General features: G+C 41.9%; 1 protein-coding gene and 2 pseudogenes across 1 annotated transcript; all 3 read right to left on the bottom strand.

The window, feature by feature from the left end:
• Window positions 1-247: 247 nt before the first annotated feature.
• LOC141583626 (BRISC and BRCA1-A complex member 2-like) lies at window positions 248-9,775 on the bottom strand (annotated as a pseudogene).
• Window positions 9,776-9,958: 183 nt separating this feature from the next.
• On the bottom strand, window positions 9,959-12,487 carry RPS29 (ribosomal protein S29). Its single transcript, XM_039469487.2, has 3 exons — window positions 12,366-12,487; window positions 12,020-12,119; window positions 9,959-10,055 (listed from the first exon to the last, which is right to left on the bottom strand). The coding sequence occupies exons 1-3, from the start codon at window positions 12,425-12,427 to the stop codon at window positions 10,047-10,049; spliced, it is 171 nt and encodes a 56-aa protein (XP_039325421.1). The 5' UTR covers window positions 12,428-12,487; the 3' UTR covers window positions 9,959-10,046.
• Window positions 12,488-21,011: 8,524 nt separating this feature from the next.
• Window positions 21,012-21,532, bottom strand: LOC101053432 (cysteine-rich PDZ-binding protein pseudogene; annotated as a pseudogene).
• Between the last annotated feature and the right edge of the window lie 3,131 nt (window positions 21,533-24,663).

The raw sequence follows: 24,663 nt of genomic DNA, 5'->3' as shown, positions 1-24,663 counted from the left end.
AAATTTTATAAAAATTAGGTAAGCATGATGGTGCACGCCTATAGTCCTAGCTGCCTGGGGTCTGAGGTAGAAGGATCACTTGAGCCCAGGAGTTCGAGGTTACAACAAGCCATGTTTGTGCCACTGAACTCCAGCCTGGGTGACAGAGCAAGTATGCCTCAAAAAACAAAAACAAACTCTAATTTAGCAAATGACTTTATGTTAAAGACTTTAAATGATAATTAGCTCATCTAGATTAGCTTGTTGCTTTCTACCTCAATTCTTTTTAAATTTTTTTTTTTTTTTTTTTTCCCCCAGAGGGAAAACAGCGAGGGGTGTTTAATCTTAAAACTTAAGAGGTCTCGGGCCGGGCACGGTGGCTCAAGCCTGTAATCCCAGCACTTTGGGAGGCCGAGGCGGGTGGATCACAAGGTCAAGAGATCGAGACCATCCTGGTCAACATGGTGAAACCCCGTCTCTACTAAAGGTGCAAAAAAGTTAGATGGGCATGGTGGCACGTGCCTGTGGTCCCAGCTACTCAGGAGGCTGAGGCAGGAGAATTGCCTGAACCCAGGAGGCGGAGGTTGCAGTGAGCTGAGATCGCACCATTGCACTCCAACCTGGGTAACAAGAGCAAAACTCTGTCTCAACAACAACAACAACAAAAAAAAAAAAAAAAAAAAAAAAAAACTTAAGAGGTCTCAGAGACAAAGGCTTTGGAAGAAAGGCGTGGACATTTCTTATGCTTTACTTTCCATGGAAAATTACTGCACCATAATTTGTGAGTTTATTTCTTCCAACTAAGAAACAGAGGCAAGAAAGAGGGAGTATCCCCAAGTGAAGGACTCTAAGATTCAGGGACCACCAGCCAGCTCAAGTTGGATTTCAGCAGCTGGGGCTGCCTGGGGCGTGCAAAGCTGCTGTGTGAGCAAAACGCTGCCGTGAAGACATTCCAGGGGGCTTCCAGGGGGCTTCCAGGAAGCGGCTGTATGCGCTGACATGCATGTGGACAGGCAGTCTGGCTGGCCACCTCTCAAGACTGGTGTTTCCTAGAGCTTTCCATTGGCAAACGCTGCCTCCTGGAACTGAGGGGCAAAGGTTTTGAAATAAGCCTTTTTGCTCTTTTGGCCATTTCATTTCCATCCCATCTGGGGCTGTACAGATAACTTTTTGGGGCCTGGGAGTAAAGCTGTCCACTGTTCGTAAAGTGATAGACGGACTGAAATGTGAGTGTTGGCTGGTCTCAAGGAAAAAACAGAGGCAAGTCAATGTGTACAAGAAAACAAAAATCTTTCCACATCAGCAGCAGAGTGAGTTTTGTAAAGTCTTCTGCATCATATTCCACGACACCTGTGCCATTTGCGATACCCTTGAATCAAGTACTGCACCTTGTTGGTGAGCAGGTGGCATACTTGAGGAATGTAATCAATGAGACATCCTCCTCCTGGAAAGGCTGGGATATGAAGAGCTGAGAGCCTCCAAGTGCATGCCCAATTCGCGGTGACAAGTACAGCTTGGAGTACACCTGGGTGGCTTTGGTGTCCTCAAAACTAACAGAGAAGAGGGCCACATCTTCTCCAGGGTCTTCATTTACATCCTTGAGGAGATATGTGGGGATAGTGCTGAAATCCACTGGCAACTTCAAAAGAAAACAAGCTGAAAATTCACCAGTCCAGTTGTTTTTTTTCCCCCCAGCATAAATTTCCATGTTCTCTCCATATTGTGGCTCTTCCAGTAATGTCTGGTATTCAAACATGAGGCGGGAGCTCTCTCGGAGGCAGCTACATTGGAACTGGTGATACTGTTGCACAAGTTCCTTCACCACAAGTGAGAGACATTCAGGATTTGAAGGATACCAGGAGGCAAGATTCTGCAAAGCTGAGGGGTCTGGCAGGAATTCAGCATCCTCTCCAAAGATAAAATCAGGAGGCAGCTCTGGGTATTGGGCATTGAAAATGATATCCCATTTTAATGTCTCTCCAGCATATGGTATGTGCAATTTAAATCGGTCACAGTTGGGCCCAGGAGTCAATGATGTGCAGCCAGATTTCAAGTCAGTTATCCTCAAACAGTTTGTAGCATCCAGTCCCACTTTTCCATTCCGGACCACGCTAGATATGAAAGGGGAGAGCATTGGAGAAATTCGGGTCAAAGCCACTTCTGGGAACATTTTAACTTGACTTGTAAATCATCACTGGAACTTAATCCGATTGGTAACCGGCGACTACATGGGGTACAGGTACCCGAGTGCGCCCAATTCTTTTTATATTCTTAAAGATAGAAGACACCTGGAACAAGCACACATAATCTAGGCTAATTTTTGGATCCTGTATAGCTTTGATTCCTACACACACATATCCTCAGTCTATCTACAAACTGAGCCTTTTATGTTCCAGATTAACCTTCCTAAGATACAGCTAATAGTGGAGCCTTTTTTTTTTTCCTATTAAGTGGTACAAACGTGACTCACTGAAACCCTGACCTGTTGGGCTCAAGTGATCCTCTTACTTTAGCCTCCTGAGTACCTCGGACTACAGACATGTACCACCATGCCTGGCTAATTCTTTTTGCGGGTTTTTTTTTGGTTTTGGTAGATATGGGGTCTCCTGATGTTGCCCAGGGTGGTCTGGAATTCCTGGCATCAATCGATCTTCCTGCCTCAGCCTCCCAAAAGGCTAGGATTACAGGCGTGAGCCACTGTGCCCAGCCTCTTTTACCAATTTTTGAGGATATTGAGGAAATTAAAACACTTTGTTATACCCTTTTTTTTTTTTTTTTTTTTTTTTTTTTTTTTTTTTTGAGACAGAGTCTCACTCTGTAGCCCAGGCTGGAGTGCAGTGGCACAATTTCGGCTCACTGCAACCTCCACCTTCTGGGCCCTGGGTTCAAGCAATTCTCCTGCCTCAGCCTCCCGAGTAGCTGGGATTACAGGAATATGCCACCATACTCAGCTAATTTTTGTATTTTTAGTAGAGACGGGGTTTCACCATCTTGGCCAGGAGGCTGGTCTTGAACTCCTGACTTCATGATCCTCCCACCTTGGCCTCCCAAAGTGCTGGGATTACAGGCACGAGCCACCGTGTCCGGCCTGTGTTATACTCTTCTTAATCATACCACTAGAAGTGCTTTTGCTCTGCCTACCTAAAAACCCAAATCCCTAACACAGTAATTACCATTAAAGATAGTTGGTTTTTGTTTGTTTGTTTTTCAAACAGAGTTTCACTCACTCTATCGCTGGGCTGGAGTGCAGTGGCACGATCTCAGCTGACTGCAACCTTCACCTTCCAGGTTCAGGCAATTCTCCTGCCCCAGCCTCCAAAGTAGCTGAGAGCACAGGGACCACAGGTATGCGCCACTATGCCCAGCTAATTTTTGTATTCTTAGTAGAGACGGGGTTTTACCATGTTGGCTAGGATGGTATCAACCTTTTGACCTTGTGATCTGCCTGCTTTGGCCTCCCAAAGTGCTGGGATTACAGCCATGAGCCACCGAGCCTGGCCTGTTTTGTTTTTTTGTTTGTTTTTGTTTGTTCGATACAGAGTTTTGCTCTTGTTACCCAGGCTGAAGTGCAATGGCGTGATCTTGGTTCACTGCAGTTCTCCTGCCTCAGACTCCCAAGTAGCTGGGATTACAGTCATGTGCCACCATTCCCGGCTAATTTTATATTTTTAGTAGAGACAGGGTTTCTCCAAATTGGTCAGCAGGTCTTGAACTTCTGACCTCAGGTGATCCACCCACCTCAGACTCCCAAAGTGCTGGGATTACAGGCGTGAGCCGCAGGGACCACAGCTGACTCATTTCTCTCTTGTCACTGCCCAGCCCATAGATACTTTTTAAGAATGATGTCCTAGCAGAGGTTATGCAAGCAAGCAGGCTGCCTTAAAACTGTCAGAGGCCGGGCACGGTGGCTCATGCCTTGATATAATTTGGCTGTGTCCTCACCCAAATCTCATCTTGAATTGTACTCCCATAATCCCCACATGTTGTGAGAGGGACCCAGTGGGAGATAATTGAATCATGGGGGCAGTTTCCCCCATACTTTCTCGTGGTAGTGAATACGTATCATGAGAACTGATGGTTTTATAAGGGATTTAGGCTTTTATGTCCTCCTTATTTCTCTCTTGCCATTGCCATGTAAGAAGTGCCTTTCGGCCGGGCGCGGTGGCTCAAGCCTGTAATCCCAGCACTTTGGGAGGCCGAGGCGGGTGGATCACGAGGTTAAGAGATCAAGGCCATCCTGGTCAGCATAGTGAAACCCCGTCTCTACTAAAAATACAAAAAATTAGCTGGGCATGGTGGCACGTGCCTGTAATCCCAGCTACTCAGGAGGCTGAGGCAGGAGAATTGTCTGAGCCCAGGAGGCGGAGGTTGTGGTGAGCCGAGATCGCGCCATTGCACTCCAGCCTGGGTAACAAGAGCGAAACTCTGTCTCAAAAAAAAAAAAAAGAAGTGCCTTTCACCTTACACCATGATTGTGAGCCATCCCCAGCAACATGGAACTGTGAGTCCAATAAACCTATTTTTTTTCCCAGTCTTGGGTATGTCTTTATCAGCAGTGTGAAAACAAACTAATATATGCCTATGATCCCAGCATTTTGGGAGGCTGAGGTAGGAGGATCCCTTGAGGTCAGGAGTTTGAGACCAGCCTGGCCAACATGATGAAACCCCATTTCTACAAAAATACAAAAATTAGCTGGGTGTGTTAGCAGGCACCTGTAATCCCAGCCACTCCAGAGGCTGAAGCAAGAGAATTGCTTGAACCTGGGAGGTGGAGTTTGCAGTGAGCTGAGATTGCACCACTGCACTCCAACCTCAGCAACAAAACAAGACTTCATCTCTAAAACAATAAATAAATAAAATTAAAAAAAAAAAAAACTGTTGGGGCATTAGCCACAGAAGCAGCTGCCCAAAGACCAGGATCTCTGTTTTTTGTTGTTTTTGTTTTTCCAGTTTCATTGGTTTTTATTTAAACCCCAATAAAACAAGAACATTCAGTGTCTATTTACTTTCTGCACTATGCAGGCTGACACTGCCATTGGTGCCTCTGATGACCACCTGGGCTGCTCTTTCCAAGACGGTTTTGCAGGTGACATCATGAGTGATCTCAGCACAGTTAAGATTTGTTGCACAGCAGCAGTACTTCCAGCTCCTTAATGTTGTGGACCAGGAACTTCCGGAAGCCACTGGGCAATATGTGCGTTGTCTTTTTGTTGCTCCCACAATCAATGCTGGGCATTGATCGGGCCCTTCAACCTTCTACGAACCCTGCTGTCAACGCCTCTGAGTTTCCACCAGTTACACTTTATGTTGACATGTCAGTCTGACTGGTGCCCAGTGAACTTTTTGGGCCTCTTTTTGATGACCTTGGGTTTCAGGAGGGGTCTGAGGGTGGCCATGATGGAGGAGATGGCTGCCACCTCCATAGGCAGCACGAAGGAAGAGAGCTCAGGTCTTTCGGGAATGGTAAAAGAGGTCCCATAAAAAGTGAAGAAGCAATGATGCCCAACCAAATTCAATAAATTTTTACTACATGGCTGCCCTGTGAAACATGGTGTATCACTGTCAGGATCTATAATTAGTGGAATTAATTTGGAGAACAAAGATCACTCTAAATCATGTCTTAGAGAAACAGTTGAAATAATCAGAGATGGTTATACTGGAAATAAGAAGATTCTAGGAAAACATGAGAGCCTTCATGCCTAAATATTTAGCCCCCACAACCTTTTTTTTTTTTTTTTTTTTTTGGCAGAGATTAGACTTATTTTGTACAGGACAACACAGAATTAGTATCAATGAGTATCAGTCAAAATCAGAAATCAAAGCAACCTAAGAAAAAACTTAGGGAATGGTAAGTCTAAAAATAGACTAAAAGCAGTCTAAAAATAGAATGAGCTGTTTTAGGAGGAGCAGAAGCCTCACTAGCAATATTGGTACCAGCGACATTATATACTGCAGTCTCTGGATACTCAATCTCTAATGAGTCTTAATCAGACACTGCTACAAATCAAATCACAAATCACATCACCCAAAGTCAAACAGTGCTAATATAATGATGTTTCTTTCTTTTCTCTGTGCACTTGTTTTTTAACATAGTAAAATTGTAGCACATATTACAATTTTTAACTTTTTATTAAAAATTATTTCTTTCGGCAATTTTGTTGATTATCAATATTTACCAAAGCTTTCACTTTTGTTTTGTTTTTTGCGTTTTGGGGAGTTTTTTTGAGACAGGGTCTCACTTTGTCTCCCAGGCTGGAGTGTAGTGGCATGATCTCAATTCACTGCAACCTCCGCTTCCCAGGTTCAAGTGATTCTCATGCCTCAGCCTCCCAAGTAGCTGGATTACAGGCACATGCCACCACACTCAATTTTTGTATTTTTAACAGAAACAGGGTTTTACCATGTTGACCAGGCTGGTCTCGAACTCCTGGTCTCGTGATCTACCCACCTTGGCCTTCTGAAATGCTGGGATTACAGGCGTGAGCCACCACACCCAGCCAGCTTTCACTTTTTGTTTAACATTTACAGTTTAGTGGCAAGAGCAGTTTTCAAGACATACTACCTGGTTGAATCTCACTTACTAGCTATTCAGTCTTGGGAAAGTTCCTCATTCTCTGTGCCTCAGTCACCTCATTTGTAAAGTGGGGACTGTACCTCAGGGAGTTGTTGTATTAAAGGAGATTCTATAGCGAAAAAGTTTGTGTCCCCCATAAAATCCACATGTTGAAACCCTAGCTTGTGGGTTCTAGGAGGTGTGGCATTTTGGAGAGATTACGTCATGAGAGGTCAACCCTCATGGGATTAGTGCTCTTAATAAAAATAAGGCCAAGAAAGCTCATTTGCCCCAACCACCACATCAGAACACAATGAGAAGGCACCTACCAGCACCTTGATCTTGGACTTTCCAGCCTCCAAAACTGTGAGAAATAAATGTGTTATTTAAGCCACTCAGACTACTGGATTTTGTTACAGTGGCCCAAAAACACTAAGACAGAAGCTAAACCTAAGAATATGTCTTCTGCCAGAGTGGTGGCTCACATGTGTAGACCCAGCACTCTGGGAGGCCAGGACAGGAGGATCAGTAGAGGCCAGCAGTTTAAGACCAACCTGGGCAACACTGCAAGACCCTGTCCCTACAATAAATTTTTTAAAAAGAAAGAATACATCCTCTAACGTACCAATGGTTGTTTGGGCCTCTCCTATAGCCTCTATCATCTTTTGCCGACAATACTTATTGAACTTTTACTAGGTAATTTAAATTCCCCAACAAATGAGGGCCTATTAATCTACAAGGCATCTTGATATGTGCTTGCTGTTCATTCAAATACGAAAGGAAACATTTACTCCTGCCCTCAAGCAACTAAGTGATCTTTGGGGATAAGGGATGCACAGTCCTAGGCCGGGCGTGGTGGCTCACGCCTGTAATCTCAGCACTTTGGGAGGCGGAGGCAGGCAGATCACCTGAGGTCAGGAGTTCAAGACCAGCCTGGCCAACATGGTGAAACCCTTTTAAAAAAAAAAAAAAAAAAAAAAGATATGTACAGTCCTTTAACCTTACAGTAAGTGTGTTGTGGATATTAAGAGCATAAGCACTGATGTCAGACAGACCCAGTTCCACTCGTTTTGTCTTTTTTTGGGAGACCTTGGGGATTAATCTCTAGGCCTCAGTTTCCTCAGCTATGTAATCATAGCATCTATTAAAAAGTACTCTAAGACTTGAAAAAGGTAATGTACATAAAGCACTTAGCATGTCTGGCACATAACAAATTTTAAAACAAAATATCAAGTAAGCATTATTCAACCCCTAATAGAGAAGCCAGACCACTTAGCCACAGCAGCCTTCCCACTCACTACCACCATGTACACACAGGGATAGGACTGGCTAGGGAGTGTTTCCCTTCCATTGCCTAAGACACTGCACATCTCTTACAGAATTTACACCAGGCCATCACAGACCAGAGCCCAGTGCATTCAAGAGACTCTTACAACCAAATCAAACACATCTCACACCCTTATTGAACTAACTCACCACTGTATATGTAAGCTTCTCTCATCGTCTCCCCCCAATTTTTTTTTTTTTTTGAGACATAGTTTCGCTCTCGTTGCCCAGGCTGGAGTGCGATGGTGCGATCTCGGCTCACCACCACCTCTGCCTCCCAGGTTCAAGCAATTTTCCTGCTTCAGCCTCCTTAGTTGCTGGGATTACAGACATGAGCCACCATGCCTGGCCTTCCCAAACTTTTAGTTGCTTAGCTGACACAGCATCTCAACCATCCTATCTGCAATACCAGCTCATCCCATCACCAATAAATCTTTTCTACACCTTCAACCTCATCTCTCAGTACTCTTCTCACCTCCTTACCCATACTGAAACCTGGCTCTTTCCTAGACACTTCCCCAACACCAACTATAATTTATCATCACATGCTCCTGGGGTTCAGGGTTAGGAGCACATATTATGAAGCTTATGAAACTTAAGCTCCAGAATCCCTAACTTCTGCAAGCTTCTTCTAAGGGAATTATATAAGGAATGTGTTCAATCTTTTATTTTCAAAAAGTTGGCAGCCAGGTGCAGTGGCTCATGCCTGTAATCTTAGCACTTTGGGAGGCTGAGGCAGGTGGATCACCTGAGGTCAGGAGTTCCAAGAGCAGCATGGCCAACATGGTAAAACCCCACCACTACTAAAAATACAAAAACTTAGCCAGGGATGGTGGCAGACGTCTGTAATCCCAGCTACGTGGCAGGCTGACGCAGGAGAATCACTTGTACCAGGGAGGCAGAGGTTGCAGTGAGCCAAGATTGTGGCACTGAACTCCAGCCTGGGCACCAGAGCAAGACTCAGTCTCAAAAAAAAAAAAAAAAAAATTAAATTTAGACCAAGCCGGACAGCACAGTAATACCCCACCTCCGCAGAAGTTTCCAAATGGATGCTCATCTCACAATATCTAACTATAACCTACAAGGGTAATACGGACCCTGGCCAACTTTCTTACTCTTCAGCCACAACTTTGCTATTTCTCTAATTCCATCCAGGAATTCTCTTCCCCCACAGAAACTATACTGTAACCTCTGCCTATTAAGTTCATAACCCAAATGTAAGCATGGCTTTCTTCTCTGACCTCAGCATCTAGCACACATTATCTCTTTTACCCTGCTTTTCTTCAAATAATGCACATTATCACATATTGCTGCGCTACCAGCATATACATTCAATTGAGAACTTTTCATTCACTACAAAATTCAGTGTCTGGCATACAGGAACTCAAGCATTTATACAACTGTTGTCCACAAATGGTAGAACAGTACTTCTCAAACTTGGGTCACATAGGGGCTCTTGCTCATAGACCAATTCAGGAGGCACAGGGTATACTCCAACAGGGCATTTTTAATAGGCTTCCAGATGGTAAGTCCCAAGAACTTTCACCTTTCATTTATTCCATCTCATGTTAAGTCACCTGCACTACCAAGGTTAAAGCAACCACGTTACACCTAGACTTCACCTTTTACTGGGTCCCTCAGTAAATTGTCTTTCAGTACCATCATTTCTTTTACAACCTGCACAACCCCTCCAAATGCTCCAAACTGACTGCTTTTCCCTACAAATATGCACATGCACAACACTGGCAGACTTGAGACCCTTAAGTGTGTGCATAGACACATATACAAAGTTCTTTAAAATTTTCTTTATTCTATAGAGACAAGGTCTCATTATGTTGCCCAAGTTGGTCTGGGCTCAAGCAATCCTCCCACTCTATGCTCTGAAGTGCTGGGATTACAGGCATGAAACCGTCATGTTTTGCAAAGTATAAAAATAAAAGTGGCCATTTACCGGTGTACTGGCACGAATAGTTTTATGTAACTCAGGGAAAATAAGCCATTGAGACGAGTCTATTGAGAAGGTAATAAAATATTAATTTTTAAAATATTTCTATAACCAATTAACTCTTCCAGTCACATTAAAACACTCATAAACCAAAGGGTTTTTTTAAATGTTTACTTTATGTACAAAGAACTATCATGGTTTTTCATGTCTTTTTCGTGTCTTGGATAATCCTTTGAAGATCATTTAGTCCAACTGAAAAAAAAAAGCAGTAAGAAATTATTTCAAAATGCTTTAAATCTCTACTTGATTTTTACAAAAACTGGCTCATCATACAATGTTTAAATGGACATTTGACCCACCCAAACTAACTACACCAGGATCTACATAGTATAAATATTTACTGAATGCATACTCCACAAACATCAACTATGTTTTAGAATGATTTTTAGTAATGCTATTCCCACTTCTTCCCTCAAAATGTTTCCCAAAACAAAACACTACTAAATAAATCTTTATGGCTGTTCAGCAGGCAACTGTAATTACACAGTTCATTTTTGTTTTTTAAGACAGTCTTGCTGTCTCCCAGACTGGAGTGCAGTAGAGCCACCTACACTCACTGCAGCCTCGGCCTCCTGGGTTCAACTGATTCTCCCACTTCAGCCTCCTGAGTAGCTGGGACCAGAGGCCCAGGCAATCAAACAAAGGTAATTTTTGTAGACACAGGTTTTCACCATGTTGGCCAGGCTTGTGGCTTAAATCCTGGACTCAAGTGATCCACCCACCTCATCGGCCTCCCAAAGTGCTGGGATTTCATATATAAGGCACTGCGCCTGGCCTAGAGTTTATCTAGGACACAGAGCTAGGGCGTGGGTGTGATATACTGCCTCCCAAATGAATAATGTGGTGTGATATACTGCCTCCCAAATGAATAATGTGAACCTCCTCATTTTAACAGGAAACATACACTGAGAAAGTATTTGCTCAAGGCTACCAAGTCTGAATTTACAGGTACTTTCTGTCTCTGTTGCATTGCAGAATTCATATTAACAATTTGCAACAGACAGGGCGTGGTGGCTCATGTCTGTAATCCCAGCACTTTGAGAGGCCAAGGCAGGCGGATCACCTGAGGTCAGGAGTACAAGACCAGCCTGGCCGAAATGGTGAAACCCATCTCCACAAAAAATAAAAGGTCGCGTGTGGTGGCAGATGCCTGTAATCCCAGCTATTCGGGAGGCTGAGGCAGGAGAATTGCTTGAATTGGGGACGGGGAGATTGTAGGGAGCTGAGACCACACCACTGCACTCCAGCCTGGGCAACACAGTGAGATCCCGTTTCAAAAAAAAATTACATCATTACAGAACACCACCACACCAAGTACCTGCTTGTTAAAAATATCTATTTTTAACAAGCAGGTACTATTCAATACAAAATAATTAAGAATTAGAAAGCTGGTGAGTTTATCTCAAGAGCCAATTATAAATTCGTTTTTCACCTAAAAAAAAAACAAAAAAAAAAAACTACTATTTACATGATTTTTAGAACCTAAAAGTCTCATACAAACATTCACATGATCAAGTGATAGAACCACTAAATGGCAGATCCTCGTTTGCTGAATCCTAACAATGTCTTTCTGGATCCAAACCTCAAGTTCATTCCAATATATAACGTTATCAAACATTTTTCAGTCAGTGGTTAATACATACATTTGGTTAGAAAATATCTAGGTATTGCTGCGCGTGGTGGCTCGCGCCTATAATCCCAGCTACTCCAGACGCTGTGGCAGAATTGCTTGAACCCACTGTGGGTTCAAGGGGTTGCAGCGAGCCATAACTTGAACACCACTGCACTCCAGCCTGGGTCTCACTCTGTTTTACAGCTACTTTTAAGACCGGTAAGTAAAACAATTTTAATGGCTTCTATAAAGTGAGTAATTTCACCCAACACAATACATGGCACCTAAAACCAGCTAAGCTATCTAAGTAAAAAGGGGGTAGGAAAGACTAAGTCCTTCACCTTCCCATTCTATTAATGTGACTGCCCAAACCGTCAACACTGTCACCAGTTACCAACTATAAAAGAGGAAAAGCTCTGGGTCGAATGCTCAGAATTACCACCGGGGGGAATATCTGTCGGTTGTCTTCCGCAGAAAAAATAAAGAACAACCACGACCTTCTCCCTCAACGGAAACAACATGCAATACGCTCGCGGACGCCTACCTTAATGAAACCTATATCCTTCGCGTACTGACGGAAACACTGGCGGCACATATTGAGACCATATTTCCGGATCAAACCATGCCGGTTTGAACATACTCGACTGTAAAAAAAAAAAAAAGAGAGAGACAGTAGTTTTGGAGGTCACAGAAATTACAAGACTCTGCACTCAGACGGCCACTAGCCGCCTCCCGAGACTTCCCGGCCCCAGCACAGGCCTGTAATGGCGGCACCAGCCGCTCCCAGTCGGCCTGCTCCCTAGTGCCGCCCGTGGCCTCCTCCACGTGAGATTTTAAGCAGCTCAGCGATCTAGGGCAACGTTTCCCTAAAATCACAGACTATTTCTCACCAAGAGCGAGAGCCCTGGCCGAATTTTCGCGGGTGGCTCCAGTACAGCTGCTGGTGACCCATCTTGCTCTCAGAAAGGCAACGAGGTAAAAGGAAGGAGCTACTCTACGCATGCGCCCTTCAATTTTTTTGAGACAGTTTACCCAGAATGCAGCGCTCAAAGGAAACGCGTGCGCAGTGTGGTCAGGTTGTTTCGTGAGGTGAAATGAAATCTTGGAGGCGTTGTGGGCCCGCCCAGTTGATGACGTCACTACAACACAGCTTCTAGAGCTGTTTTGCGCCGCTGCTAAACCGCCGGGCGCGGTGGCGCGTGTCTGTAGTCCCAGCTATTCGGGAGGCTGAGGCTGGAGGATCTCTTGAGTCCAGGAGTTCTGGGCTGCAGTGCGCTATGCCGATCGGGTGTCCGCACTAAGTTCGGCATCAATATGGTGACCTCCCGGGAGCGGGGGACCACCAGGTTGCCTAAGGAGGGGTGAACCGGCCCAGGTCGGAAACGGAGCAGGTCAAAACTCCCGTGCTGATCAGTAGTGGGATCGCGCCTGTGAATAGCCACTGCACTCCAGCCTGGGCAACATAGCGAGACCCTGTCTCTTTTGAATAAATACGTTAATTTTGAATGTTCCCAGTCTCTTTTATTGATTAACTGTTTTACTTTCTTTTAATTAAAACGTTACACTTGGGAAAATATTTTTTTCATCGACTCACCAGTGACACCTACTGGAATAAATGTACAAAACAACTTAAAATCAGTTGTAATAATCACGAGTCAACGGTAGGGTTTGCATTTATTTTGTTAAATAGAGTACGTTTTCAATTTTTTTTTTTTTTTGACACCCTCTTCCAAGAAATAACCTACACCATTCCAGAAAAAAAAAAAAAAAGATATTCTTTGGCATTTAGTGTATTTAATTCTTAAATGTAATTGGCTGAATTTAAACTAATAAACAAGTAATGTGCAGTGTGTGTTGCTTTGACCAGATAATTTAGTGACAACTAATGAAAAGCAAATGCAAAAAAAAAAGTCAATAAACGAATTTCTGCTGAAAGATGCCTAAATTCATCTTTTGTAATGCCTCCAGATATAACTGCTCTGAAAACAAAGCTTTAACTAGATTTATAAAATGTAGCACATGGTGCAAAAATTCAAGAAAACTTTACCTATAAACTCTTAATTGAAATACAACACTTCTTTAAAGTATATTATGTCAGGGTTCCCCTGGGGTCCCCCAACCCAATCATTAAGTTAGGCATTGCATTATATAATTAAGGAAGGAGGGGAGTCAGAGATTTATAAACTAGATACAGGGTTTCTGTGTCTCAGCTTTGGTGCACCCCTCTCTCTGTCTCTGTACAGGGGAGCTGCTTCTTTCTTTCTTCCCCCTTCTTTCTTGCCTATTAAACTCCTTGCTCCTTAAAACTAAAAAATAAATACAAATAATAAATAAATAAACTGGATGTAACTTGTTTCTTGCCCTCAAAATTTTCTAATCTAACTACTGTGAAAAGCAGGATTATCTCCAAGACCTCTTCCTTCAACGTTTGTACACCAACGTGTATACAATTAAGGAAAATATTCTGTGTTCAATGATGGGTGTGCTCATGAAGTATGAGAGGATCAAAGAAGAGGAGAAATTAATTCCCACTTGAGGTACATATGAGAGACCTTTGAGGCAGCACTTGATAGAGCAGAATGCCTGGTGAAAGGAAGAGCTTGAGCCAAGAGTTTGGGTAAGGTGAACAACTTTGTGTAACTAGAGTAGAAGATGCACAAAAGGCCTAGTGATAGGAATGAAAAGGTATTTTATTTTAAAGCCTCGTTGGGCAAGACCCAATGTCAAGCTTCTACAACTTTCCTATAATTTATATCAGTCACTAATGTGTGGTTTACAAAAGCCATCTGCCTCTCAAAAGCTAATCTAACATTTGTCCACAATTTCTCAGGCCTCTCCTGGTGGGTCTCCGTAATATTTAAAAGATTACAGTGGTTCTGAGATCAATTACATAAATATTTTTAGTACCCTGATATATAATCCTTTGGGCCTAAAAAGTGTATTCATTTAGGAGAGAGGAAAAAAAAAGACAAATGAGAAGCAATTAGTTGCACTTTGTTCAATCTTTTTCTCGGCTCACTGCAAACTCCATCTCCCGGGTTCAAGTAATTCTCCTGCCTCAGCCTTCCAAGCAGCTGGGATTACAGAGATGCGCCACCACGCCAGGCTAATTTTGTATTTTTAGTAGACACACGGTTTCTCCCTGTTGGTCAGGCTGGTCTCCATCTCCTGACATCAGGTGATCCCCCTACCTGGGCCTCCCAAAGTACGGAGATTACAGGTGTGAGCCACAGCACCTGGCCCAACAATCTTAAACTATCTGAATACTTAAGTAATGCTTAATGTCTATTCTAGTCTATAGATTATTCTTCTTGATAGAGATATCACAAAAGTACATACTTCTTTCAGTTTTAAGATAATGTGACACCATCTATCCCAAACAATGGAATTATCCATTTCTTTTTCAATAAACTGAGAACACGGCTTTAAAAGTTCATTTTAACTCACTGTTTATCAAGAGATTTTATGGGTTTCTTTTTTTTTTTTTTTTTTTTTTTTTTTTTTGTTTGAGACAGAGTTTTGCTCTTGTTACCCAGGTTGGAGTGCAATGGTGCGATCTCGGCTCACCGCAACCTCCGCCTCCTGGGTTCAGGCAATTCTCCTGCCTCAGCCTCCTGAGTAGCTGGGATTACAGGCACGCACCACCATGCCCAGCTAATTTTTTGTATTTTTAGTAGAGACCTGGTCACCATGTTGACCAGGATGGTCTCGATCTCTTGACCTTGTGATCCACCCGCCTTGGCCTCCCAAAGTGCTGGGATTACAGGATTACAGGCTTGAGCCACCGCGCCCGGCCCTTTTTTTTTTTTTTTTTTTTTTTTTTCTGAGATGGAGTCTTGCTCTGTTGCTCAGGCTGGAGTGCAGTGGCACCATGTTGACTCACTGTGACCTCCACCTCCTGAGTTCGAAGGATTCTCCTGCCTCAGCCTCCCAAATTGCTGAGATTGCAGGCACATGCCACCATACCTGGAAAACTTTTTATATATTTGGTAGAGATGGGGTTTCACCATGTTGGCTAGGCTGGTCTCAAACTCCTGACCCCAAGTGATCTGCCCACATCAGCCTCCCGAACTGCTGGGATTACAGCCATAAGCCACCACACCTGGCCTAAGAGATTTTATCTTAATCCTGTAGTCTTCTTACAGTTTCTTAATTCTCTTTTGTATGTGGTTTTGAAATTTTCCTTCTTTTGGAACACATTTTCCCCTAATAGGATATTTCTTGGGTTTAGATTCTTTCTTTTTTAAAAAATGTACAATGAAGTACAAAGAAAAAGAAAAAAAAACTGCCATATTTCCTTGCCCAGATAACACTACTAATATTTTCCTTTTGAAAAAATAAAAGTAATTTACATATAAGATTGAAGCATTCCAATACTAAAGAGTATAGATCTTATTTTTTAAGTACATTGGAATAATATGCATGTTAAACCACTATTATTGAAGATGTCTCCAATTTTCTTTCTCAGATTATTCTTACAATCATCCGTGATCGTCCATGCAGAATTTAATCATTTTAAAACCTGCATCTGCTGGGTGCAGTGGCTCACTCCTGTAATCCCAGCACTTTGGGAGGCCGAGGCAGGTGGATCACAAGGTCAGGAGATTGAGACCATCCTGGCTAACACCATGAAACTCCGTCTCTACCAAAAATACAAAAAATTAGTCAGGCATGGTGGCACTTGCCTGTAGTCCCAGCTACTCGGGAGGCTGAGGCAAGAGGATCACTTGAACCCAGGAGGTCGAGGTTGCAGTTGCACCACTGCACTCCAGCCTGGGCGACAGAGCAACACTCTGTCTCAAAAAAAAAAAAAATAAAAGAAAAAAAACCTGCATCTTACATGTATACACTGCTGATGGGAATGTAAATTAGTTCAGCACTGTGGAAAGCAGTTTGGGGATTTCTTACATAACTTAAAACAGATTGCCACTTGACCTAGCAATCCCATTAGTGGATATATACCCAAAAGAATATAAATCATTCTACATTAAAGATACACGAATGTGTATGTTCACAGCAGCACTTCACAGTAGCAAAGACATTGAATCAACCTAAATAGCAATTTTTTAGGCAACAGTAAACTAGATAAAGAAAATGTGGCACATATACACTACGGAATGCTACACAGCCATAGAAAAGAACAAGATCATGTCCTGTGCAACAACATGGATGGAGCTGGAGGCTATTATCCTAAGCAAACTAACATGAGAACAGAAAATCAAACACCATGTTCTCACTTATAAGTGAGAGCTAGACACTGAATACACATGGACACAAAGAAAGTAACAGACAGCAGGGTCCACTTGAACATAGAAGGTAGGAGGAGTTAAAGTACCTATTGGGTACTTAAGCTTATTACCTGGGTGATGAAATAATACACGTAACAAACCCCTGTGACACGCAATTTATCTGTAGAACCAACCTGTACATATACCCTTGAAACTAAAAGTTAAAAAAACAAAAACAAAAAACTTTTATCTCTCTTGAGTTACCTTCAATTTCAGAACCTTTAGAAATAGAATTATACTTTTCCTCTAAACTTTACAAAATCTATTTCACCATAGTCAGAGTCTAAGATACATGTTTTACATGTTTGGTTATTACAATATGCACACTTCAGTACAGTTGGCTCGAATTAGGTTTTTTGTTTGTTTGTTTGTTTTGAGACACAGTCTCACTCTGTAACCCAGGCTGGAGTGCAGTGGCGCCATCTTGGCTCACTGCAACCCCCACCTCCAGGGCTTAAGCGATTCTCCTGCCTCAGTCTCCCGGGTAGCTGTGATTACAGGCATGAGCCACCACTCCCAGCTAATTTTTATATTTTTAGTAGAGATGGGGTTTTGCCATGTTGGCCAGGCTGGTCTCAAACTCCTGGCCTCAAGTAATCTTCCTGCCTCGGCCTTCCAAAGTGCTGGTGGCGTCATCCGCCCCACTCAACCAGAATTAGACCTTTATTGATAATTATTAACCCTTCAAAAAAGCCCAATTGTTTAATAGTGAGTATGTGTTTGTCCATATCTATTTTAGCAAATATTAATTTTTAATTAACTGTACATAATATGTTTTTTTTTTTTTTTTTTGAGACGGAGTTTCGCTCTTGTTACCCAGGCTGGAGTGCAATGGCGCGATCTCGGCTCACCGCAACCTCCGCCTCCTGGGTTCAGGCAATTCTCCTGCCTCAGCCTCCTGAGTAGCTGAGATTACAGGCACGCACCACCATGCCCAGCTAATTTTTTGTATTTTTAGTAGAGACGGGGTTTCACCATGTTGACCAGGATGGTCTCGATCTCTTGACCTCGTGATCCACCCGCCTCGGCCTCCCAAAGTGCTGGGATTACAGGCTTGAGCCACCGCGCCCGGCCCATAATATGTTTTAAATAAAACATACTTTGGAAAAGGAGACTCAGAAAAAGAAAAATACATATATACATGCATACATGCATATATTAAATATATTGTTAAAAGTAAGTCTTTCTCCAACCCTAGACCCCTATTTTCCCAGTCTCCCTGTCCAAACCAACAAGTTAGCAGTTTTTAGGGATTTGGTTTTGCTTTTTTTTTTTTTTTTTCTGTGACAGAGTCTCACTCTGTTGCTCAGGCTGGAGTGCAGTGGTGCGATCTGGGCTCACTGCAACCTCCACCTCCCAGATACAAGTGATTCTCCTGCCTCAGCCTCCCAAGCAGCTAGGATTACAGGAGCATATCACCACACCTGGCTAATTTTTGTAATTTTAGTTGAGGCTGGTCTCAAACTCCTGACCTCAGGTGATTCACCCACCTCAGCCTCCAAAGTGCTGGTATTACAGGTGTGAGCTACTGCACCCAGCTGAGGGATGTTTAAGAAAAATTCTGAAGAACTATACAGACACACACACACAGGTATACATATAGATATATATGTGCATATATACATATTGGTATTTATATTTTTATATATTTATCTCTTTTCATTTACACAACAAAATCATACCATACTCAATGTTTCTCACAAATAGATCATAAAGAATCTTAAAAGGGTATAAAAATTACAGAGGAATACACAGCACAACAGGGAATTAAGGTGAACTGAAACATTCTTGGATGATCTTTTTTTGCATATTTATATCTATCTATAGGTATATAGATAATAAAGTATGTTTATAAAGTAGGATTTTATAAAGTATGTCTATATATAAGATATAAGTAAAGTTAGGCTATGAAATTCTGGAAATACAGCTGCTAGGCCAAAGAATATGAGCTTTTATAGATATTAACAATGTTCCCAGCTGGTATGGTGGCTCATGCCTGTAATCCCAAGACTTTGGGAGGCCAAGGCAGGCGGACCACTTTAGGTTAGAGCTTCGAGACCAGACTGATCAACATGGAGAAACGCTGTTCCTACCAGAAATACAAAAATTAGCCAGGTGTGCTGGCACATGCCTGTAATCCCAGCTACTCGGGAGGCTGAGGCAGGAGAACCGCTTGAACCTGGGAGGTGGAGGTTGTGGTGAGCCAAGATTGTGCCATTGCACTCCAGCCTGGGCAACAAGAGTGAAACTCCATCTCAAAAAAAAAAAAAAAAAAGTGTTCCCAGTAGAAACTGAACAATTCAGACTTAGACTCACACCCATGGAGTATACCTGTTTTCCCACAATCTCCCAACAGTATGAACCAATTATTTTTTTTCTATCTGTCCTTTTGCTAGCCTAAAAATAATGTCTTATTTCAATTTTATTTTTATTTTTATATTTTTTGAGACAGAGTTTTGCCCTTGTTGCCCAGGCTGGAGCACAATGGTGCGATCTTGGCTCTCTACAACATCCGCCTCCTGGACTCAAGCAATTCTTCTGCCTCAGCCTCCTGAGTAGCTGGGATTACAGGTGTCAGCCACCATGCCCAGCTAATTTTTGTATTTTTAGTAGAAATGGGGTTTCGCCATGTTGGCCAGGCTGGTTTTGAACTCCTGATCTCAAGTAATCCACCTATGTCAGCCTCCCAAAGTGCTGGGATTACAGGCATGAGCCACCGCACCTGGCCCAATCTGATTTTTTAAAGTAGCAAGATTCAATTTGATTTTCTGATGAGGCAGACCATGATTTCCTACGTCTATAAGCCAGACACATATCTTTATCTGGGAACTTTTTTGAGTCCACAGCCCAATTTCTTTAATGCATTGCTAATCTAGAGTTTATACATTTATAAATACTTATGTATAAAGACTACATCTTTGATCCTCATGTTAGAGGCAAAGCTCTTTTCTTTGTCACCATCCCAGATTCTTATTTTAAAAATGTTTATAGTATATTTTTCCATGCAAACAGGTTTTTAAATTTTTTTAGACTAGTCAGCGAAGCAGTGGGAGTGGAGAAGGAACAAATAAATCTGTAACTGGTTGTAATCAATCCACTGAACTCAGACCAGCACCATGCAAAAAGTTTTAGAGTCTATGTATTAAACGTATTGACTTGTTGCACTACTGCCTTTAGGCTTTGCATCAAAATTCTTCAAAGCTTACATGTGTTTTTCCTGTGATATTTTTAAAGTTTTTATTTCAAATCTTGAAATCACCTAAAATTTATGTCACTGTTCTCCAGGAATGAGGGAGAAATTCAGCTTTTTTTCCCTCCCAAAAGGCTACTCATCTCAACACAAGCAATATTAATTGCATGCAAGGCTGCTCTATTCTAGCACAATGCATGCTTTCACAAATATTTGCTAAATGAATAAATGGAAAGCAATACTTGTTTACTCTTTCTACAAATATTTATTGAGTACCTACTGCATATAAACGCTATGCTCTGCTTTTCATATAACAGTAGTAACTCAGAAACCAGGAAGCATATCATCTAGAGGTGAAGATAGGCATTAAATAGTAAACATACATCAATATTTTGAATAGGATAAAATTCCTCTTGTGTTGAACACCCAAATGTGCTGGATAAAATATGACATTTTGGCCAGGCATGGTGGCTCATGCCTGTTCCCAGTACTTTGGGAGGCCAAGGAGAGTGGATCACCTGAGGTCAGGAGTCCAAGACCAGCCTAACATGGTGAAACCCTGTCTCTACTAAAAATACAAAAATTAGCTGGGCATAATGGCAGATGCCAGTAATCCCAGCTACTCAGGAGGCTGAGGCAGGAGAATCGCTTGAACTGGGGAGGTGGAGGTTGCAGTGAGCCAAGATCGCACCATTGCACTCCAGCCTGGGTGACAGAGCAAAATTCCATCTCCAAAAAAAAAAAAGACATTTTAAAACGCAGAGGTGAGCACAAAAGAAAGAGATATACTGCAGGCAGGTGCTAAGTAGGAACTGAAACACTAGAAGCTGTCCTGGGGTGAGTTGTCCTGCTAGGTAATATTAAATATAACATGGATTCCCAAGGGAGCAAAGACAAGCCTTTGGCCAAATGTATTTAATTAAATTGTGAAAAAGTGGAAATCCATAAACAATTCTGGGAGAAATTAAATACAGCATCTGAGACTTGAGTTCTAGTCCTGTTTATTCTAACATTGACTATCTATGAAGTCATGGTCAAATAGGGTACTTTTACTCTTTTTTTTTTTTTTTTTTTTTTTGTCTTAAAACATGTTATTCTGTAAGTTTACATCCATGCCTTAAAAATTCAAGGCAGAAAGTAAAATCATTTAGAAAGTCAGAAATTCCATCAATACATCTAGACAGATGTTTGCTTGTAGTTTTTGGTATCCAAAACCTTTTTTCCACACATCGCACAGATGCCTTTTTTGTAGGCACAACCCTGGCAGTAATGAGAACCTGGTTGGTGCACAGAACTTTTACAAATTCTACAAGTGGAGAACTTATTCTTTCCATATGGATCAAATCTTGCTTTTTTTGAACTCAAAGCTTTATTTTCATTCAGCTTTCTTCCACCACTTTCTGTGGTATTCCTAGCACCATCTTTCCACGTGTCTGGAGTGATAACAGTACCAAGTTTCTTTTCACATTTTTCGCAGACCATCCTCCCCCACGATGGTTCCCCTAGCCACAACTGCAGCAGCAGCAGCGACAGCGGCCTGAAAACATCAAAACTAAAAAGGTACTTTTACTCTTAATTCCATTTCCTTTTGTGTAAAATGTGAGAATTGAAGTAAAATATCTATAAACGACATTTCAGCTTTAAAACTTGAAGATTCTATGACAGGATATCCCTCTACAAATTTAATTCGACTGCAGTGCCGATGGTGGATTATTACAACAGCCTCCTAACTGATATACCTGCTTTCAGGCTTGCTCTACCTCCAAAGTCATCTTTTTACTGACCACAAGAACCTTTCCTGATCAGATCTGAATTTTATCTTGATTAAAATTTTGCAGAGGTTTCCCAGAACTTTCAGAGCCTGAGGGACAGAGTGTAAACCTGTCTCAAAAAAAAAAAAAAAAAAAGACCTGTTAAATAAATGAATAAATGTATTGAAGCAAGAAGACCTAGTAAATTTAGCAATCCTTCAGGAGCAAAGTAATGCAGGTCTCAATTGATACGGCAGTACTAAGAATGGAAAGGTGGTTGTTCATCAGTAAATAATCCCAGAAACACAATCTATAAGATAAAATCAAAGAGTGTCAGTGAAGCAAGGCAGCACTTAGAGGACTGCAAGTTGCAGATACCAGGATGAAATCGCTTTTGTCAGACCCAAACAAAACAGGGCCAGAAAGGCATGAAGGAAGGGGCTCACATTTGTATGTCTGAGATAAAACTGTTTCTGAAGACTTTCTTAAAACATAAGAAATCCCTTCACATCCTTCATACATCGCTTCCTTTGCACAGCTGCAAGTTTCAGACATATACATCTATTTCTATGACAAGGCTTATCATTCTTTAGGACTACAGTAATTCAGTTAAGATGCTCTTAAAAGAACACTTGCCCAGTAACAGCATCTCCACCCACATACTGATGACAACTCTGACTCTGAGGCTCTGGAACCAATGAACTTAGTTTATTGAAGAGAACTCTTGCTTCTGTTTCCAAGCAGCTTTATGCGAACTTGCCCTTTTTGCCAATAAAAGCTTCCTTTACCCTTCCCTCACTGGATGTACTTGTGACTTGCCATTTCACGCATCCTGAATTCTAATATTCTCTTCCCATTTCTGAATAAATGAAACGTGTTTGGAGATATTTTTTCTGCACTTTTTTTTCCTGAGATTGAAAGAAGTCTGATGCATTGGTGCATATTTGTTAACTATTTAGCTTTAGTGAGTCTTCGATGATGTTTACCATTTAAAAAAACTAAATCCAACATCTGGATCCAATGTGTTCATGGAGAATTTTGGGAGACTGAGGCAGGAGGACAGCTTGAGGTCAGGAGCCACCATGTCCCACCCACATGAGATTCTTAAAGAAGGAAGTCACATTCTATGGACAATGTGTATTTGCTTGTGCTAGCCTATTGGATCCAGACTAGGCAACACAGCAAGACATCCCATCTCTAGCAAAAAGCAAAAAACAAAATAACACAACAAAACACATCTGGCCATGGTGGCATGCACCTGTAGTTCCAGCTACTCAGGAGACTGGGGCAGGAGGCTGGGGCAGGAGGCTGGCTTGAGCCCAGGAGTTCGAGGTTGCAGTGAGCTATGAATGTTGCCACTGCACTCCAGCCTGGGTGAAACCCTGTCTCCAAAGCTAAATTTTTTAAAAAATCTGATGTGACTGTGAATTTACGAGCTCAAATCTAGGGAGCTACAAAGTGAGCAAAGTTCACTTTGAGTACAAATGAAGGGAAAAGTTAAAGAAATCCATTATCTGTTGAATGCCTAATATGTGCTAGAAAGCCAGGGAAATAAATGAAAAGTGCAATTGGAGCTTGCAAAAAGGGTCAAGATGCTAAAGAAGGTTTAGTGAAAACTGAACTGGGATTTGATAAGATTAATTAATATAAACAAAACAGAGAGAAAGAAAAGAATGTAGTTTGTAGGCCAGGTAGAAGAGGAACTAATTTTACAGAAGAAAAACAAATCTAGATGTCATTTATTTTATTTCTCACGTCAAAAACCTGTAGCCCAATTATTTTAAACTTGTTATTTCCATTTTCAGTCTGTCTACAGGAAAAACTAACTCGATGTAATTAAGGGTAGAGATCAAAGGGCAGATTTTATTTGTATGGTGGTAAAGTTCAAAGTGCTGTTAGCTTCACAAACAATCCGCAAGACCAAAAACTTTGGGTGTACTCTAGAGTGTGAGATCCAAGTATTTAAACCATTAAAACTGAGTAGACAAAGGGGAGGATCTGGAAAGGGAAATGAGATATCAAAAACTGATATACGTTTAAAAATACTTTGGGAAAATAATAATTAAAAAAAGAACAAAATGAAAAAAAAAAATACTTTGGAAACTATCTTTTTTGAGACTGACCATTAGGAAGATATGTTTTTGGCAGTATATACCACTGTTTCACTCTAAAATCACCATTGAACTGTCATGTAACTTTCATCTATTTATTTGATTAGTGTATCCAAGCTTCAACAACCCAAGCCTAAGTAACACCAAATAAAGGAATAAATGAGGCTTTTTTTTTCCCCCCCTTTTTTGAGACTAGGTCTCGCTGTCAGCCGGGCTGGAGGGACAGTGGCCCAATACCCACTCACTGCAATCTCTGCCTCCCAGGCTCAAGCTATCCACCGTCAGCCTACAGGCGGGACCCCACCCCCACTCCCACACGCCCGCCCAGCTAATTTTTGTGGAGACGAGGTCTCACTATATTGCCCAGGCTAATCTCGAATTCCTGGGCTAAGGGATCCTCCTGCCTCGGGCCTACCCAGTTGTTGGGCTTACAGGCATGAGCCACCACACGGGGCGGAACATTTGTACTCTAATGAAAATTTTAACAGTTTTTACAGGATTTTAACATTTTCCTAGCTCCCAACTGTACCTAGCAGTTAAGAGTCCATTTAATGTACTTGTAATAATTTAGGCTAGTGTTTTATTTTTTCTACACTATTACCCACTCAAAGAACAAAAGTAGGTAACTCCTATAAAGTCTAATAGTCTGAAAATTGTAATGTCCGTTTTCTCTTTTGCCATAAGGTTAAGTCTTGCTAAATGCTGAATGGCTTTTTAACGCTCTACTAGATGTACATGCAGGAATACTAAGTGGAGGGGAAGTGATTTTATCTTTTATTTTATTTTTTTCCAGTTGAGATGGGGGTCTCACTGTGTCACTCAAGCTGGAGTGCCAGTGTGCAATTACT

This window comes from Saimiri boliviensis, chromosome 2 (genome assembly GCF_048565385.1).
Source record: "Saimiri boliviensis isolate mSaiBol1 chromosome 2, mSaiBol1.pri, whole genome shotgun sequence".
In the NCBI taxonomy this organism is placed as follows: domain Eukaryota; kingdom Metazoa; phylum Chordata; class Mammalia; order Primates; family Cebidae; genus Saimiri; species Saimiri boliviensis.
This window is presented reverse-complemented; position numbering and strand designations above follow the sequence as displayed.